Source organism: Patagioenas fasciata, chromosome 3 (genome assembly GCF_037038585.1).
Source record: "Patagioenas fasciata isolate bPatFas1 chromosome 3, bPatFas1.hap1, whole genome shotgun sequence".
Taxonomy (NCBI): Eukaryota; Metazoa; Chordata; class Aves; order Columbiformes; family Columbidae; genus Patagioenas; species Patagioenas fasciata.
Window position 1 is genome coordinate 24,595,756 of NC_092522.1, and position 20,982 is coordinate 24,616,737.

General features: G+C 41.1%; 1 protein-coding gene across 2 annotated transcripts in view; it reads left to right on the forward strand.

The window, feature by feature from the left end:
• The window catches only part of SUSD4 (sushi domain containing 4), a 76,814-nt gene that overhangs the window by 31,321 nt on the left and 24,511 nt on the right, over nucleotides 1–20,982 (forward strand). For both annotated transcript variants that reach the window (XM_065834690.2, XM_071805955.1), the window contains exon 3: nucleotides 14,092–14,304. In XM_065834690.2, the coding sequence (XP_065690762.1) occupies nucleotides 14,092–14,304 (213 nt within the window). The remainder of the gene's footprint in view (nucleotides 1–14,091; nucleotides 14,305–20,982) is intronic.

Below are 20,982 nucleotides of genomic sequence, written 5' to 3' on the forward strand. Positions count from 1 at the left end.
GAATAGAGAACAGAGGCATATGGTGAGGAAGAACAGGATGAGGGGCTTGAACTTCACAAAGAAAGGAAAGGAAAGAAGTGGAGGGAGCTGTGTGTATGTGTGTCCTGGCTGGAATGTCAGGGAGCAGTGGGAGTGGGGCTGCTCCACAGAGGAGGACAGCCCAAGAGCCAAGGGTGACCCCAGCATGGCTGTGCCTTCACTGGTCAGGGTGCAGTTCCACAGGATCTCAGCAGAGTTCGGTGCTGGTACTGGGGTCCATCAACAGCTCCAGACACAGCCAGGGGATGAACGAGGTCCAGGGCCACCCAGTCAGAGAAGCAGGAGATGGATCTACAACATGGATCCAAGGTCCACCCAGAAGATGGGGCCAGAGACAGGGCTGGAGACAGGCATGACTGCAGCGTAACCCAGGCAAGGTCTGAGTGCCCAGGCCTGGGCAACCTGGAGCTCCTGGGCCATGGGCAGAGGGTGTCAATGGGGGTCCCAGGTGAGGCCAGTCATTGCCATTAAAGCCTATCAATACCCTCAGTGTCCTGGCAGAGTTTGACACAAGAGCAGAGATGTTAGTGGGAATAGTGAGGAGACGTGGGCTTTGAGACAGCTTTAGGAACGCCTTTCTGGCACCAAATGCTATATGCCAAGTCATGGTGGATGACTCCTGCCAGTTATAATGGGAAGAAAGAAAGGAAAAGATTTTAAGAGAGATTTTTGGAAAGTGGCACCCAAGAAAGTCACCGAAGAAAGCTGGGTGAAGATAAAGGAGATATGGAAAGAAAGGGTTGTTACTGTTCTTGAGAGGACAGTTAAACCAGTAATGCTGAAGAACAAAGGGGAAAGATAGTGTAATGGTCAGCAAACTGGAGCAGGGATGACATCAGTGTTCTTCTTACACCAGCATTATCAACAGCCAATTTCAGAGTTTTATTGTGAAACTGGTTTTGAGTTGTTGGAGGCAAAAAATACCCGTGAATTTTGTGCATAACGAAACAAGGCTATTGGTCTTGCCTAATCCAGCAAGGCCTGCAAGGATCATCTGATCTTCCTAAAGCAGTTCATCTCTGATCTCAAATGAGGCTCAAGATGGTGTCAGATTACGAAAAAAATATTTCTAACATGGTCAGAAACTGAAAGTGGCATTATATTTAGGCATGTTCAGCTCACATTTAACCTTAATGTAGTAAGGCATATTGGACAAGCTACTGGCAGACTGGAGTTTGGCTTTCTACTGACCGCTGTGCCATTAGCCTGTGTTGTTTATGACCTACTTCTAATTGTCTCAGTGCCCCTCATGTCAACTGGTAATATGTCCGCCTGTCTTCGTTATAGGGTGATCTGGAGTCTGGTTATAGGAGTAAAAAATCATTTATTATCATAAGATTAGTACTGGCATGCTGTAATCACTATAGCTATTGAAAGGCTATACCTACTTAATAAGCTACTTAACTAACTTACTATTTTGGGCTACATTTATGGAAAGAGGAGGTAGATGGTAAGTGTAGATATAATAATGAGGAATAACATAATTGTCTAAATATCCCACCTGTTCTTGCAAGTCAGGAAGCTTGATGTGTTGCTTGTATTAGTAGAGACTGCAAATCACTTAACACTGGAAGGCAGGCTCGAAAATCTGTGCAGTTATAAAAACAAATGGCTGAGCCAAATATTTTGTAGAAACAAAGTAAGATTTGAAAAGAGAGACCCTGAATTAAATCAGGCAACTCATTATGTGCGTGGCTGGAGTCTACGGTGTAAGGAGAGAGCCAGACTCCGGCATTTATTTAAGTCTGCTTACCATACAATTCAGGGTAGTGAGGTGAACTAAAGATGAAGCATTAGCTTCAGCATAGAATTTTTATTCTGATCACTGGAGCCTAAAGTTATTAAAAGAACAAACACAATTATGACATCCTAGGGGACAGGCACACATATAAATCTGCATATGCTGCCTGTTTCTTGCAAAGTATATGTATGGATCTGTGTACCGCCTGCTTTTTATTTTAGCTAGGTTTGCTGCAGCTGTTGCTCTGAATAGAACAATTCCACACTCTGGGGAAAGAGAAGCTTCAGAAATCCTCAAATTAATATCTGTTAACATAAATAAGTTTAAAATAAATTGCTTGTTTATGTGGTTAAAACTCTTACCCCTTGAAAAGAACAAAGAACCATCTCTCTGCTAGTTCTAAACCTTTCCTAGCTCCCAGCTAATCAATGTACAGTACCATGAAAAATTTAATAACAGCTCATTCTTCCTCTAGTCCTTAAAAATGATGAGAATCTATTTTCATGACAGAAAGGGATGTGAATACTTTCCGAAGAACAGAAGCCCATAGTCTTTAAATTTAACCAGTATATGCGATTTTCAGATTGGCTTTTATGAAAATATTTTGAGCATCAGGTAGCTCAGCATTACCTATTATCTGTGCACATCAATGCCATAACTCCTAATCTTTCAACTGACTAGTAGCGGTGTGTATACATTATATAAAGTGTATTAGATTTCATCTGGCAGTCTCAACTTCAGTGTCATCAATGCAGAGTACATTATAGAGTCTGTTGTTTTCAGAGGTGTCAGCAGAATAAAAAAAGAAAAAATCTGGTCCGAAAGAACAGGCCATTAACCCTCGGGAAGGCTCTCACAGGGTGTTTCCAGCCTCCAAAACTGTTCTGCCAGGCATCTTCCTGGCATTGATGCCCTGTTCTTGTTCCCGGCACTGCCCATCCTCTCATTCCTGCTGCCTGTGACTCGGGGTTTCCCCATCTCTTCCCTCTTGTCCCACTCTAGCTCCCCATTTTAGCCTACTGGGAACCCTGTTGGGTTGCTGCTTGTCTTCCCATCTCCTCCTCTCTTATCTTCTAGTGGTATCACCATCCAGATAGCTGTCAGTCAGCTTCTAGGCTAACATGGTTTTATGTCACTACATCCCATCTCTGTACCTTTGCCAAGTTGCTCCTGCTGTTCCTGCTCCAGTTTCTTCAGTTTCTCTTCTGTCTTCAGCTTCCTCCACTTTCCTCGTCCTTCACTGCCAATCCGTAACTGAAAGGGAGTGACTTCAGTAGTGTCCTAAGACACTACATCTAATACGCAGATTAAAGAAATAAAAAAAAAAAAATTAAAAAAAAAAAAAAAGAAAGAAAACCCCATGATCTAGGCAATCAGGGACTTGGTTCTCGCTCACTCCAATAATTCTCTAGGTTTTAGATGTTTTTTAAGGTAGAGAGATTAAAGGTCTTGGAGGTATGATATAAAATAAAGCATAGATGTATTAAAGAAAGATTGTGTCAGATTAATCTGTGAATCTCCTGAGATGGCAGCTGGCTTCCCATGGAAGGGTAATGCCGAAGATATTGTCTATCTTGACTTTCGTAAAGTGCCACCAGGGAAAATATAGGTGAAGATTTGGATTAATAGAAGAATTGCAGAAACTGGCTGGAGAGGAAACAGATTGTGTTGAAAGCTGAAATATTGGGCCAGAGGGAACTTGACAGGCTGATGAGTTTTTGATGATGCTTCAAGAACTAAGAGCACACCGGTGAAATTTGTCATAGAGATTTTGCTTGATTTTTCTTTTTTAGGGCGTTAAATATGATGGCTCTGTAGTGGCACAATGCTTTAATTATAAATGCTTCCATCTTTCTCGCTAGGTCTTCTGTGACTTTGTTCTTTAAGTTGCTCGCTCTGATGCTGCAAACAGGCTGCCATCGCGTTCCAGCCGTTGGGCGGTCCTTGGGTAGGACTGCACCTGTGAAATGGGCACAGGAGTTTTCGTGGAGACAGCCCCGCAATTGGATTCTCTGCTCTTACAGTCCCACTCCTGACCAGCTGTTCAAAGAGAACAAACTTTAGGGGTTTTACCCCGTATTGAGATATTCAATTGAGCACAATAATGAATCAAAACAAAAGGAAAAAAATATGCTTCTGTATCATCTTAATCTACTACTGATTTTTCCTGTCTTTTCAGTATGGAAAGAGCATTCACAGCACTCACAGGACAGAGCATTTTAAATGAGTAATATAAGTAGAAAGCATTTCAGTATGATGACAGTGGTTCATTGTCAGTGCCCAATTGGATTCCTGCTTCCTTTCTATACAATTTTGTGGGTTTGTCTCATTCCTGGAAAATAACAAGCCAACATTGTTCTGTTTTTCGTCAGTGAATGCATTCTCATGAAGGGAAAAAACAGACTGAAACCTGTGCTTAATGCTAACAGTACCAGCAAAATATAGGAACGGAAAGCCACTTTTCAATATAGAAGAAAATCAAAAGTTCTCCTTGTGCCCTGATTAGGACTGAAATCAGTCAGGGTATTTTTTTCCAGTCGATATTATCTGCTTGCTTTCTAAGAGCTTTACCTGCATAGAAGTGTTTCGTGGTGTGATCCGAATCAAATGTAAAAGGCGCAGTTGCAGTTGTCATGTGGAAAAATACCTGGTGAACCAGCAAAATAATGCCCCAGCTTTGCAAGGCTAGCCAAATAAGTATCAGCAAGGAAAACATCCAGAGAGGAAAAGGCGAAAAAAAGGTGAAAATTCATGGCTGCAATGAGGTCCCTCATCTAAGAGGAAAGGGCACGGTTTCATGGGTAGGTGCATATAGAGTAAAATCACTGTAGGGCATGAGCTGTCAGAGTATCCAGAAGCATCAGAGGATTTGTGATAAGGAATCAAGCACAAAAGCTGGAAAATATGTCTCTCTGCTCCCCTGCTTTAAGTATGTACCAGCTTTTAAAATCCCTTGTCTCTCAGTCTTCTCTAGAGAGCACATTATTTAGAAGTCTAATATTATAATGCTCACACATTAATCCTGATCGTCCCTATACCAAATTCTGCCTGTTATTTGGAAAGCATAAAATCAATTTCTGTAGTGCAGCTGAAAAGCAAAAATTGTTGGATTATCATACTGTTGTGTACAATAAAAATATAGCATTATCTAGGGAAGTCTGTAGTCGATTAGAGCATAAATATCAAACCCCCAACTTATACCTTTGAGTCTTTGATTCCTGCATCTTATAGAAACAAGGACCTCTGCTGAACAGTGTGACATTTCATTACTTTGGATTTGCTATGATGAATAATATTATATGCTATTGGCCTAGAAGAAATATTACTATAGTAACTAGCTCATTATTCATTTTTTATGTTTTTTGCTATATTTCCTAAGGGATGCATGTCTAGACTAAAAATGTTTAAGCTAACTCTTAGTAACAGTAATTAATTTTTCCAGAGTGCTAAAAATATGGGACTGATAAACAACAATACTTAGATACTGCTTTTTTAAACACAGCAGGCCCATAACATTCTTGAAATTATGGAAGCATAGTTTTATTTTACTAGGCACTTTTTTTATTAGTAGCTTTCTATGTTGTTATTAATCCTGTTTAGTGATCTAAGGCTGGATTCCCACATCGACGATATTGCAACCCTAATGAAATCCTTAGACATATAATATATGAAATGTTACATATGAGGATGAAAATATAAGTGGGGTTGGTTGATTTAAATGAGCTCACATATCAATTTAAATCATTAAAAAAGAAATCTTGGCATAAGTGATACAGTAATATATTTTGGATCTGTACGTATTCCTTATGATATTTCTTATGGGTCACCAGTCAACAAGCATATGTTGGCAAATATCTTTTACAATGCTCAATCAGCATAATGAATAGGAGGACATGTTAGGTATGTGCTCATTTATTGAAGTATATAGAGCTTAGTGTGCATTTACTGCATCCTTGTTTCTATTAAGGTAAAATATGTATTTTGATTTTTTTTTATTTGATTGTTTCAAAAGCTCATCATCTATTTCAAACCGTGTATTGTGCAGTTGGAATTCATAGATATTCAGGGTTCAGAAAATAAGCATGGAACTACCATTCTAAAGAATAACTATTTAAAAGTAGTTGAAGTTATCTTAAGTTTGGTAAATATGCATAAAAATAAGTTTATCTAAGCATACTTAGTATTAAAAATTGACTTAGAATTGTGAAATATTGTCTGTAACAAGAAAATGGAAGAAGTCATTCCTTCTCACCTGGTTCTTTTTCACAGAATTGAAAAGAAAAACATCATTTCATACGTTTTGAACTCCTGGTAGAGTTTGCAGCTTGAATAGGACTAGTCATTAAGCCAAACTAGCGGAATAAACAGAAATGAAGAAAATATTCACCTTATATTTGCAGAAGGCAAAACAAACTCTGGCTTCAGGTTTTTAGGTTTTTTTCTGCCTAATGCTTGATTGGAACTGGCCTCAGTTTAGGCCTCAGCGTGGAAGTGTTATAATTTTCAGTGGCTTCCTTCAAAAACTGTATTTCCAGTTCAAATATTTAGGAACTGGGAGGAGGTTGTGGGATTTCTGGTGTGATAAATTGACTTTTATTCACCCTGAATCATACCCCAGGATAGCCACAGTAACTTTCTGTAGTAAAAACACAGAAGAACTGAGCTCTGCCAGCAGAACCACCAGCAGATGTACTTTTCTGCCTTTTGTTTTTCATTTAAGTGACGGGAGGTTCAGAGGATCACGCAGTAGCACATGACATTTCATAAGGGTTCATAAATTATGCAGTCAGACTTGTTGGATTACAAAAGGCTGGAAGCAACAAGTACTTCTTGCATTATAAATGAAATGGCTTGTTTACAAAGATGACATAGCTATATTAATTGCACGAAGTTATGATTAAGGGGGCAGGCCTGTGCTGTTTAAGATGTTAATTAGAAGAAACTCATTTTCCAGAAGAAACAAATGCATCTTTTTTTTAGTTTGCTGTGGGTTTACTGAAGTGCTCTGCTAACTGTATTCTAAACCATCTTCCTTTCCCAGCAGTCTTAAGCAGTTTTTCCTCCTGCGTTAGCCTAATGTCAAGGCAATAAATGAATCCTGTATCAAGGTTCACATTCAAAATTAAAAATGGTGATCACCTCCATGGGTAGAAAATTCAGGTCAAGCACCAGCTGGGGTATGCTATCATCCCTGAGTGTTGAACAGTAATTGGAATAACTAATTGGAGGCATGACACCTGAAATAAAGATGCCGTTTTTACATCCGCAATCATCTGTGCAGTGCCCTTGGACCTGCCCTGTTGATGCTTTGGCTTTGACCTCTTTCTCCTGGTGAGGTTCCCAGGCAGAAGTAGCTCCAGCCTGGCTCCTGGAAAACTCTTTTTGCCCGCCATGTGTGCTTTGTCCTGCTTACAGCTCCTTGTATTCCCTCCCCTGTGCCCTCTCTGGAAGGAGCAGCAGCGATCCTTGAGCTTTCCAGGGAGATGTCAGTTTGATTTAGCACAAAAATGCCCAGGGACTTGTCATGCCTGAGTAGGGATTTCAAGGTTGAGCTGACCCATCGCTCTCAGGAGCCTCTGTGAGTGACAGCTCCTTTCCAAGCACACGCTGGGAAGAGGAGAAAGAGACGTGGTGAGCATGGTGGTTGGCAAGATTTAGAAGCCTGGAGGTCTGAGGAGGAGGGTGCAAGGGCAGGTGCTGGGTCGGCTTGGGTGGATTGATATGAAGGAGGGTGGAGAGCACAGGTGGGAGGGTGTGAAATGGAAAAATAAGATAAATGGGGACTTGCAAATGAGGCAAACTTTCAGCCCTTTGAATGATCGGTTGCCTCTCCTGGAGCCTGTTGCCCATCATGCAGGGCTTGCATGTTCATTTTTTATTGCATATGGGTGGGTTTGGTCATCATGAACTGCATTACACACTGATTTTATTTTTTTCTGCAATGACACTCTTGGGTTGTATGAAGAATTAAGCTTAGTGGTGTTCTTCATTTTATAGATCTGCTTGTGGCTTAAGCAAAGTACTCACCCCCTGGAGGTCTTACTTGTTCTTCTGTTTCTCCTACAAAGTAATTTGAACTTCTCTTGTTCTTCCAGTGGCTTGTTAGGCTGCCCTGGAGTGAGGAGCGATGTCCAACAGCACTGGGAGTTGGGAGTATGTTCTGCAAGGATAGCAAAAGAGGTTGTGATTCACATCTTAAACAGGGCAGGGTTTTACAAAGCTGCCAAAGTCTCAGGGAAGCTTAAGCATTAGTGACCCTTAAGGGATTGACGAGAGTTTAGATTTTAGCAGGCATTTCACTAATGAAATCACAGGTTTATAATTTCATTTCACTTCCAAGGCTAGACGCTAACTGAACCACATCCTTCCTTTTCTTGTTATGGGGTATGTGGATAGTTCAATTAACATCATCAACAGTGAGGAAGCGTAAACAGCCGAAGGCACAAAATGCTGTGCATGTGTGGCTTCAGCAAAAACAGGGCAGAAACTCTTAAAGGGATCAAAATGACTTTTCCTTTGTAAGAGACAAGCAAGCCCTCAGCATGTTTGTGCTTCTGGCCCTTCTGCTTTAGTCCTAGTATGGCTTTTAACTGAGAGCTGGCCTAAGATAACCTGCTCCTGCAGTGTTTACAGACTCCTTGTCAAATGTGCGTGCAGGCAGCCTGGTCCTGCCACAAGCTGCAAAGCCTCTGCCTCCCACTGCCTGAGAGAGAAAAGACTTGCTGACTTAGTGAACCCAAATACAGGTGTTGCCGTACAAGAAGCCCATTCTGCAGCGTTCTGAAGACAAATGCTGAAAATTCTCTACATCTTTAATATTATTACACATTATATGTCACTTTTCCTTCACTGTGTGTATGTAACAAACTGGAAAGAGAGTGATGTCTCTGTTCAGGAATGAGTGCAGCCATTTCTGAGCTAACATGCATCAGCAGTTTGTCAGTGAAATGCTATATAGCAGTTTTAGACGCAAATAAGTCCATCAAATCACCTTGCCAGCACCATGAATTTACAGAGAGCTGTAAGATATAGAGGTGAGGAAAGAAGGGGAACAAGAAAAACAAAAGAGGAAAGTGAGAAAAAAGTGCAGAGAAATGGAGAATGATGCAAAGAGCTGAGGGATTCCTCCTCCTGCCTTTTTTCAGGAGTGTCTGAAATTCAGCTGTGGCTATCATCATTTCTTATGATCACAAATATGTAATTTTGCCCTGGCTCTGAAATTTCAAGCTTTTAATCAGGGACAAGATTAATCATTATATGTTTGAGAACATAAAATGCAGAATTCTAGAAATACAGTTCAGTCAGATGCATTATAATGGTTCATTTTACACCTCAAGGAGGGCATTACTTATCTTTCAGTCTTCTGATTAATTTGACATAATTTTTATCTGACTGACAATAACAAGTAGTTTAAGTAAAATAGGAACCCACATAAAATGCTTGTGTTTTATCCAGGTTAAGAGCACTATTATTTTCTGATGACCTCCTTTTGGTCCAGCACTGGAATTATGTTCTGTATCAACTGCATGTGTTACTGGTAAAGATGACCAGACCCTTGCCAGAAGGTATTATTGCTCATTTATACAACATCCCTTAAAGGTACCAGGAAACTTCAAGGCAGATTGAATGTAAGTTATTCTCATTACTGAAATACTCCATTTCAGCACTAATTTTGCAGTTTTTACTTTGGGGATTTAAAGCCCTACAGTAGCATCCCATAAAGTTGTTCTAGTGATGCAGTGTTATGATGATGGCTGCTGACCTTACTAAATTTTTGATGTTATAGGTAACACGAAAATTTACTGCTTTATATGACAAGTGTGTTGTATAATTTTTACTAGTACGTGCCTCTTCCCTCTTTGTAACCATGAGAAAAAGTGCAGAAGTCAAAGTAAAATTTCATTCGTTTCCTCCCCAAAGAATCATGGAAGGATGTATAAAGAAACAGAATCCATTGTAGTTCTAAGTAATTTAAAATCTTATTTGATATACTCTTTCCTGCAGGATAACACCTTTCTGTCATAATCAAGTGATTAGCTTTCCCATTTATGTAACTTTTATCGTTCTTTCCAAAGACTTATGACTCAGGCTGAAAACTGTTTTGGCTGGTTTAATCAGGTTCCAAAGGGACAAAAGCAAAAGATGTCCGGTCTATAACATGGGATTACTCCTACCATTATAAAAATACTATATCGTAACTTTGAGTAGCTACTCTTAAAAGCATAGCTTTGAAAAAGGAAAGAAACTAAAGATCATGGGAATAAAAGGCTTAATATGCCAAGCAGTATTTCACTGGAGACATGCGTTTACTCATTTTTGATAGGATGGAGCTTAACTAGGTGAGATGATATGAAAAGGATTATTATGTAAAGGGTCCAAGTCTTATCTCATTAAGGACAACTGGAAGATAGCAGTTCTCAGGGTTGTTTCAGCATTGTTGTTCTTGAATATTGTACCAGAAGTTTCATACTTAAATTGGAGAAGACTGATGGACTTAGCTCTCAGCTGACTCAGCTGTCAAATACTCAGCACACCTCTCGTGCAAGAGGGGAACAACCTTGGTGAAAATTAGGGCACTTCTTGGCTTCTCTAGGTTGTAGTGGCCCCTTCCAAACCACCTGTGGTACCCTCAGAGTACCAAAAGATGCCAGCATCGCTGTTCCTCCCTCAGGTCCTCACCTCCTCCTCAGGAGAAGTGCAGGAAAAGATGGACAGCACCGTCTTCACTGTTTGGCACCTGGATCATGCACATCTTCACAAAGAAGTTTGCTGTGCAAGTAACTTCCACTGGTTGTAGCATGGCCAAGATTTGGGCCAAGCCTACTGTTGATATTGGTGGAGAAAAGATGGGGCTGGGATTTTGTTTGCTTTGCCTTTATGGTCTTAGCATAAGAACTTACCATATTTTGTGTAATCCGCCTAACTGGCTATTCTCTGAGGCTTTTTCCTTCTTCCTTGCTTCAGGAATGAGCAGTGGAAATGCTGCATGGAAGCAGCGATCCTGTGCTGATTCTGTGTGTCATCTCTTATTCAGTAGCTGAATAACAGCTGGCTGCTGGCTTTGTAGAAACTAGGGAGTACATAATTCAATTTTTCTATTCATGTTCCAGTTCCTTCTTGGGAATTCCTCTTGGGGATAGATTTGTCTGCTCACAAACTGTTCTCGAGAAAATAACCTAAGAGATCAATCTACTGCAAAATGATCCCTGGGAGGAATGAAAATCTTTGCTTGTCAAAGGTCACCAGAAAAGTGGCAGCATGGTCACTGAATAAGGCTGCGCCAGGGAAAAAAACATTCTTGCCTTCTATGTTGGGTTTTGTGCTAATGGTCCCCAAATCTCTAACTTTGCATATTTGACTTAATGAAAGCTAAGAAACGAGCTTGGCTGATTTTTTTACCTGGCAAATTGTATGTGACCTCCGCACCTTTTTTTGTTTTGTTTTTGTTTTTTTTTTTGTTATTGCAGAGGCACAGTATTAGGCAGTTGTGTACATTTCCCTGATGCGGTTAATAAGAAAGGACACATATTTCAAGGTGGGTTATGATATTCCTTGCCTGACTGCAAACTCTGAGATTACCCAAGTAATAAAATTGAGCTAAATGTCATGTTATCTCTTGGTTTAGTGGAAAATAATTAGGATCATCACTGACTTCATTGAAGGATGTGAGTTTGATGCCTGAAGCGTAAGAAGCTTCTTTTTAATCTCCAGTAAAAATGGACAGCCCTAATCTATTATTAAGTATTGCCTACAGTATGTATTCCCATGAACATAATGCCTGTGTTTCTCTTTGTTTGTCATATTAAAAAATAACAGAGGGTCTTGGGCAATTTGCACTGGAGATCTTCAGCCATGCGGCAGATGAGGGGTGTGAAGTTCAGAGATTCGTTTGACTTGGCTACTGCACTGACCCTTCACTTCTCGTGATAAATTTCACTGGCTGGGGGAGTAAAGCCACCTAAGAGCAGATGCTCTGCTGCACTTGTGCTGCTTCAGCAAAGAAAGCAGAAACTATTAAAAGTGAAATCTCTTTAGGTGAAGAGCTCTGGGTATCGGAGCACTGCAGAGGGGCAGAGGGTGGCTGTAGGTGCTGGCTCTTTCCAGCACGCGTAGACTCACAGAATAGTTTGGGTTGAAGGGACCTTCAAAGCTAATCCAATCCCACCCCCTGCAACGAGCAGGAACATTTTGAACTAAATCGGGTTGCTCAGAGCCCCATCCAGCCTGGCCTTGAATGTCTCCAGGGATGGGGCATCTGCCACCTCTCTGAGCAACCTGGGCCAGTGTTTCACCACCCTCATTGTAGAACATTTTTTCCTCATGTCTAGCCTGAATCTCCCCTCTTTTAGTCTAAAACCATTACTCCTTGTCTTAACACAACAGGCTCTGCTAAGAAGTCTGTCCCCATCTTTCTTATAGGCCCCTTTTAAGTACTGAAAGGCTGTAATAATTTCTATCCAGAGCCTTCTCTTCTCTGAACAGCCCCAACTCTCTCAGCCTGTCCTCACAGCAGAGCTGTTCCAGCCCTCTGATCATTTCTGTGGCTCCTCTGGCCCCTCTCCAATAGGTCCATGTCTTTCCTGTGCTGAGGGCTCCAGAGCTGGACACAGGACTCCAGGTGGGGTCTCACCATGGCATGGCACACAGGTATTTGGGCTGGGTTCTGGCCATTAGGTCACCTTCTGGAAATTGTAGCCTGATTGGGGAGATCAGCGCAGTGATCGAGACTCACATAAAATCAGCCATGGATAGAACTGGGAAGATGCAAACCTCTCTGGTGACCCAGCGCTGTGCCCTGCCTCTGCAGGCAGGAGCAGCTAGTGAGATGTACAACACAGTGGCTCAGCATGTGCTTCTTGTGTTCTGCACTAACAGCCTTCAGCCAGGGGGCTGAAGGGAGAAATTAAGTGTTCGAGTGCTAGAGCCCTTTATCACCTTCAGTGCTCTCCATTTGGCTGCCACAGCGTCACACCGGGCCCTTTGGTGGAGGGAATGATTTCGCCTCGGGAAACAGGGATTTATTTTTAAAAGTCTTTTACTGTAATATCATCCTTCTCTCTGACTGTACCATGGAGGCACTTCATCCTTATCATGCAGGAAGTAGCTCTCTGATACTATTCTTTTAAACCAAAACATTAAAGCTACAGTGCAATGATTTTCAAATTTCCAAGCATCCCTCCCACTGGCATTAATTGCCCCCCCGCTGCTCCTGTTGCAAAGTTATTTCCTCTTTCAGTGTGCAGTACTTGTTCAGTGCTGCTCTAAACCTTTGTTGCTTTGCAGTAAAAAAAGTTTCAGTTTATGCAAATGACATTGAAATGAGTTTGATAAAGTGATACACAGTCACACTTTACGATTGCAACTGTTGGGTTTTTGTTTGTTATTTTACAGTTAATTTCGTGGAAGTAAAGGGCTTTACAAACTCCCTTCTGGCATCAGTGCAGTAATACAGTGCTCCCATCATAGTGTTTTAAGAATGTGGTAGCACCACCAAGCCAAGGTGATAAGGGGATCACTTGCATCCAACATTGCAGTGTCCTTTTTCCCTGTGGTAGAGCTCCCTCCCAGCTCAAAATCTCCCTGTAACTCATCTTCTGTTTTAGTTACTATGCCTTTGGATAGCAGTTAGTTTCCATACCCTTTTCTTTATTTCTTCTTCCTCTCTGCTTCTGACACACTATTATTCTTTCCAGTGACTGTACTAGACCTCCAAAATCCCATAGTCCCCAAGAGTAATTACAGACACATTACTGTGAATCCCCACTGGTAGGCTGGGTCAAGTGCTTTATTTTTTTTCCAGGTCAGCTGCTGAGTAGTGTGGTTGATTTTGCTTCCTCAGTAGCTGCATAACACAACAGGAATGTTTCTGTCACCTGAGTATTTCTGCTGTAGCTGGAGGTTGCTCCTCTCCTGAGTCGGGAGTACCCGTTACCAAGTATCATAGAATAATAGAATGTCCTGAGTTGGAAGGGTCCCACAAGGATCATTGAGTCCAACTCCTGTCCCTGCACAGGACAACCCCACAGTTCACACCATGTGTCTGAGGGTGTTGTCCAGACTCTTCTTGAACACTGTCAGGCTTAGGGCCGTGACACCTCCCTGGGGAGCCTGTTCCAGTGCTCCAGCACCCTCTGGGTGAAGAACCTTTTCCTAATGTCCAACCTAAACCTCCCCTGGCTTGCTAGCGGTCATTAATGGCAGATATGAGCCCCCCCATCCAGAGTAAACATCAAATGGAAAAACGTAGAAAAAGCGCAACTACAGCTGCATGCGGAGTAAGTGAACACAGTTTGTTTCTTTGCCTGACACAGGGTTTGATGACCTACATACTTGTGCTGATCCTGGAGCTCCTGAACATGGATACAAGACACCCAGCGCAGGTGTTTTCTTTGAAAGCGTGGTAGTCCGGTTCCATTGCCAAGAAGGATACAGGCTTAATGGTACTTCAAAAAAACTTTGTGTGAGACACTTTAATGGCTCCCTGAGCTGGAAACCCAGTGATAAACCTGTGTGCCTACAAGAAGGTAAGTCAGTTTTCTTAAAGCATTTCACCAATGTCAGTTCTTCTCACTTGTCCATGTACCATGTCCGTGTGTCTCAGGACAAAACACAGAAGGCTGGAGTCCGTTTTGCTGTATCTTATCTGATACATAATTTAGTTTCCCATCCATCCCATCCATGATCCCCATTTGTCAGTTAAATTTATACCGTGAGAGGTTGTGTGAGTGCATGCATGTGTTGAAAGGGATATAAATCTGAAGAAAAAATAATACATTTTTCCTTTTAGCTAGTTACAAATAGGTGCAGAGAGAGAAAACATCCTCCAGTATAAGTAAACTGTTTGTAACTATTTGTTAAAGCTACCCACTTAATAATCCTTTATGCAATATTTTACTAGGAAAATATAATTAATTTCCAGTGTTACTGTTCCTGCTAATCGGGAGTTTTAAACAATTACGTTTTATGATGTGTGCATGATTCAAGTAGTAAAATCAAATACACATGGACTGCAGAAGTTTAAGGTCACAGTAGAAGTTTACTTTGAGATAATTCAACTATTATAGCATAAACCAATTTATTTTTATCATATTGCATTTTTGAACTTATATTTGGTTTTAAATAATTGGGACGTTAAATTACTTTCTTCTTCTAGGAGTTCGACAGAGGCAGGATTAATTTGGATGTCATAAGTGTAAATTTTGGCCAGGAGAACACATAGCAGCACGAACAATTTATTTCACTAAGTATATTATAGATATAGCTTGTTATTTTTGTTGATTTATTTTTTGTCAACAGAGCTATTAAAATCAACAGACATGAAAAGTGCTAGTTAAATCAACTGCATACATTTTAGTGTTGTGGTTTCTCTACTGAAGTCGTTAGCCATGGCCTCATTGTCTTCAAGGTGGAGTAAGATAAAATCTGTTTCAGGATGCCTTCTGTCATTTAAAGTCAGATAAATATATGGACTTCATTCAAAAGTAAATTAAGACTTATGTGGCTGATAAACACATTTCCTCCATAGGATCATGCATCACTCAGCGTGTATAAAAGCTGCAAGTACTTGTTCATGCTGATGGGTGGGTGGGTATGAGATTCCTGTGCCAGGACAGGGCTGCACGAAGGGATGTGCCACAACAGGAGCAAGCAGGGCCTGGGAGGACCATGCTTAGGAGATACATGTGAAGGACACAACCCTAAACAATGGTCTGTGTGAAAGTGGTGCATGAGAGATTGGAGCTGTCTCAGGGTATGCACTGAGATGACACCTGATGTGCAGAATGTAAAGGCAATTGAGGCCAATAGCATCTGGTCATAATGGTGGCATGGGGCAATGTCAAAGAAACAACCTGGTGCCTTTGAAAATAATGGATGTATGAAATTCATGCCCATTCCCATTACAGCCACCTTTCATAAATGCCCTTGTCTCTCACCTCATGGCAATTTAAGAAAAAATACATGTAGAGTGACAGCAGAATATGTCTAAACTGGGTATTCAGACTACTAGAAAAAGCTGTAATGCTTGGAAAATCTACCATTACAGGTAGCTTCCAGGATGTTGATGCACATCTTTGAAATAGTATCTCTGTCATCCACTGCAGTTGTTACATTAAGCATTAGCATGTTTTATTCAATATTCAAACCTCTTCCCAGACCACCCAGTCCAGTGGACATCTATGGAGGAAGTTTCTGATCACAGTGCCATCAACAGCAGAACTGCCACTGATGTCAGTGTGATCAACACTCAAGCCAGGTGTTTTCAAAAAAGGAAGAAATTGGAAGATGAGGATGTGATGGATGATGTGACAACAGTTGCTTAAGAGATAATCATTACTTTACAGCACAGAACACTTAAAAAAGATTGCAAGCTAATGCTCTGATCAAGCAAAGCACTTAAGCTTGAGCATAACTGTAATTATGTGATTAGTCTTGTTAAAGTTCTGTGCTCAAAATTATTTGGACTGAAGAGCAGAAACCTGATTTAGGATTTAGTGAAGCAAGTGCTTAATTACTTTCCTGATTAACAGTAGAATAATACCTCAGGTATTATTAAAACAATCCTAGGGTTTAGCAATGGGAAAAAAAAACAATAGAAGATGGAATTAATTCTTCTTTCCAAAGCACAATATAAGCATTGATTCAGAACAAATACTAAGCAACGGTTCAGTGACAATCCATGAGACCTAAGCATTTGTTTAAGTGCTTTTTAGAGTGATCATTTTGTGTACTGGGAGAAGAATGATGAGAGATGGGCACAGCAGGGAGGTGGCACATCTGGAGAGCAGTTAAAGAGGAATTATAACAGAGTTTGTAATTCTCCGCTGACTAATAACATACATAGAAGTCTTCATTGCAGAAATTCTGTAATGATGTATAAAAAGAAATCTGAAATTTTTAGCAACTACTGGAGAAGTAAGAAGTTAATGTTTTGACATTCATGATTAGCTATCAGAAGGCGAAATAAACTTTATATTGCAGTTACTCATTTAAAGCAGGGCCTGATTGCCATGTGTGCTGTGGTGTGCTATACATACCTCTCATCACAGTATATGCAGATGTCGGATATTGCCAGCTGATACTGTAGTTCATTTTAAGTTAATCTCAGAAGTTTGGATTCAACTAAGGGTGGTTACATATAATTTTATGTCTATATCTTATGCATATTTAGTTGTAGTTATGTGTTTACTAGAACAATCTGTAATCACAAACAAATGCTATTAACTAAAGGAAGCAAAGCGACCTGTTTCAGAATGTAATTGATTTTAAAACTAATACATTTGCCTGGAGCTCTTCATCCAATCTATTTGATTTTATAGGTCTGTCATTTCTCATTAAGAGCCGCGAGATGTTATGTGTCAGTATGAGAATGAAGTTGCATGAGTGGGTGCCCAATAAATGCCCTGTCAAAAATCTGTGTGCTTAGAGTTATGTTCTCCTGTTGATCTACTGCATGTTGTGACTGTCACTTCCATCAATTCTAATAAGGTTGTGCACATAATTACCAAAGCTCTAAGGTAGGAATTTTTGTATTTTGTGTTTAAGAACAATATGTCATGTTGTTCAAACTTTAATCTTCTCCCACTGTGATAATGTGGCTGCTGAGACTGTTGCCCTACTTGGAACAAATGTGACCTCTTCCCTCTGAGGTTTAATCTAAATTTACAGTCTACGTGAGGCTGGCAACCAAGCAAAGAGCTGTTCCCTTCTCTCCCAGTGCTTCTGCAAGCAGATGCCTGTGAGATGTCCTCAGTGCCTCATCCTCCCACTGACAGGGATGATAAACCTGCTGTAAAAGTAGTGGACTAGAGCATTTTTTGGCCAGAGTTTTCCTGTATGATATTTAGCTCTCATTTCTCTTTTTGTCCCTGGATCTGTGAGACAACTGAAATATTTTTTCTCCATCTCTTGTCTGTCTTGCCCGGTGTTTGCTGATTCTTAAGCCTGGTTGCAAGCACTATACAATGGTTGTAACCTGTGCTTAGCACAACAGCCACAAATCTCAGGCAAAGCCTCTGAGCACTCTTGTAATACAAGCAAAGACAATAAAGGGAAGGTGTTATTTAGTACACACTGAAATACTGTGTTTGCCATCCACGGAACTACTGTACTAACACAGTGCTATGGATTTAACACTACTAAAACACAAAACAAAACCAAACTAAACCAAAACAGACAGTATTGATCTTAAATGTTTGCTTTTAAAAGGACAGAGTGCAGATGAGTTGTCTCAGCATCCAACCCATTCTTTATGATCTCTCATCCTTCCTCCCTGTTCCTCTCCATTCCAGCCTGTCAGTGTTGTGGCTAGATGTGGTCAAGGCTAATTCAGAGACTGCTCCACAGTGAGATACATAGGAGCACTGGACTTCTGCATTTGAGTTTACATGTAGATTAGTCAACAAAACAGTGCCAGAGCATGGGCCAGGGCATGGCTGTGCAACTGCACATACTGTTGCAGTGTTAGAAAGGTCCCTGACATGGTATTGACCAAGGTCAAGCAGTGCTTCCCAAGCAATTCCTGCAAGCACCATATGGATTAGCATGGACCAGGGACAATTTTTGGAGGGTAAGAGTTCACCTGCATAGACAGAAGGCATGCCAAGCCAGCTGGTACCCATGGATGCTGTGGCTATCTCTGTAATGTCCAGGTCATGCCTTTCTTCTGAATTACCTTTATGATGCAGCTGCTCTTCTGAGGAGGGAGGATGGTCCTCCTTCCCCATGGGCTGGAAAAAACAGTTCTAAGAGATGATGCATGGTTTACATATGCATAAACTAAAGCACTATGACTATAGTATTTAACAAATTTTACTCTTCAGACCAAAAAAAATATCCTCCTGTGATGGAGGGGGACATGCTTTGCTAAAGCAATGAGCTCATAATGTACAAAGCTGCATCTACTTGAAAGTAGATTGGGGGATTGGACTAGACAATCTTTTGAGGTCCCTTCCAATCCCTACCATTCTGTGACTCTGTGATTCTGTTAGGTGAAGATGAGCCTTTGTACCTGGCTGCACCCCACCTCTTTGTGCCCCTGCAAGATAAGATATGTGTTCCTAACTTGGGCATTCTTTTGGCTGACCCACTTTAATATTCACACAGTAGGTATAAGGAGCTTGTGTAAAACTGCCAGAGAGAAGCATAAGTCATAGCCATTGCTGTTCGATGCTGGTTAAAGACCATGTATTCCCTTGAATGGTTTAGCAGCTTCCATGGATTTGCTGAAAAGTCCTTAGAATAAAGCAGTTTATTTTCTAGGACAGAATATTTTAAAATTCAGTCACTTATTCTCAGCTTTTCCAAGCAGAATTCGTGTCACCTAATCCAGTTATTAAAGGACAGGTGGCTACTTCAATTTATGCCTGGCTAATTCCTACACAATACAAATTCAGACAGCAGGAATGCATTTGCTTACAAGGCATGAGGAAAAATAGCTGTAATACCGTGGCCCGCTGGTCCCACATTTAGCCAGGGCTTGTGACAGACCTGTTATCAACCTCAGCCAGCATATTGCGGGCGAAGGATGGTACAGTCAGCAACTTATCGCTGTTCCCTGCCAACATGTAGCCGATTAAAGTGATTCGATCTACGGCTGTTACTTGGAATAATGGGGATGAAGTCGCTGTAATAGAGCATTGTTACAGAATCAATGTCCGCCACTTTGAAAGTGAAATCTCATATTTTACTGTAGTCTGTGTATACACACCTCTTTTGTATGTATAGCAACAGAAAGCTGTTATGCCAAGAGAGTGAGCTGTTCATTGGTATCTTCTGACATCTGTCTCTGACCTCCTCCTGCGTGGCAACAGAGGGTCCCCCACCTATCTCAGCCCATCCCTGGGGGAGCCCAGGAGAGCCTCTTCATGACAGCATTGAGGGCTTAGTGTCAGCACTCTCTGCTGATACTGAAAAGGGGCCTGCAGACAAGAATATATTTGGTGAGAGTTTGGGTGATCTTTTCCAGGCTGCACATGAAAAAAATACACTCCTTCCATCCCTGGCATTCAAGTGCTTAGAAGGGCTGTTAGGACTTGTCTTCTAGAAGTGTTGGATTCATTACTTCCAGTGCTTAAAAGAGACCTATAAGAAAGATGGGGACAGACTTTTTAGCAGGGCCTGTTATGACAGGACAAGAGGGTGATGGTTTTAAACTAAAGGAGGGGAGATTCAGGCTAGACATGAGGAAGAGATTTTTTACACTGAGGGTGGTGAAACACTGGCCCAGGTTGGCCAGAGAGGTGGTAGATGCCCCATCCCTGGGGACATTCAAGGCCAGGCTGGACGGGGCTCTGAGCAACCTGATCCGGTTGAAGATGTCCCTGCTCATTGCAGGGGGTTGGACTGGATGAGCTTTGAAGATCCCTTCCAACCCAAACTGTTCCTTGATTCCATGATTCTGTTATTAACTTGCCAGAGAGAGAAAATTGTCCAGTCTTCAAAGGTGATGGCTGCAACCTCATCACAGTGCATTTTATATCCTTCTGTTACGGTATGCATCCTCCCAGACTTGGGCATTTATAAATTAATAAATTCTAATAAAAGTTCTTGGTGGAGGTTCTCAAATGGCCTGGCAGACTGCCAGCCCTTCCTGGTACAGACAGCAGGAGGTACCCACAGCAGCAGCCAAGGAGCTCACAGTAACAAGTGAAACTGTGGATTTTTTGGCTAATAATATGTCCAGGCCCCATAAGAAAGTTGTCTAAGTACCATGGACTTTAGAAAACATCCCTGTAACAGGAAGGTACAAAGTAAAATTTGTTTTAGCTGGGGAAGCACACTGTTCCACTTCATATTAGTGAAATGTAGTGATGGACTCTCAGAATAATTGCTCCCCTAGTTTGCCTAAATAAATAAATACATTATGAAATATATTTTCTCTTAGCAGTTTGCGTGTGCTGTGCTAAATGACAGTTTATCTTGCTTCTATTTGCGCTTTGAAACAAACAAGCAAGCTGTTGTCGCTTTGCTTTGTGGATGCTCACAACTAATTGCTAAATACAAATTTAGAGTTACCTCTTCATCTTTAGTGAGAATTACCGATGAAAATGGCAGAATCTTTCTCTTTCATGAAAGTCTCAAAGGACTTCTGAAGCTTTTTTTTAATAAATATTTCATTCCTAAATGAAGATAATTGTGTCTTTTTACCACAAGTCTTGGGAAAAAAAAAAAAAAGCCAGCATAAAACAGGCTAATATTTTTAC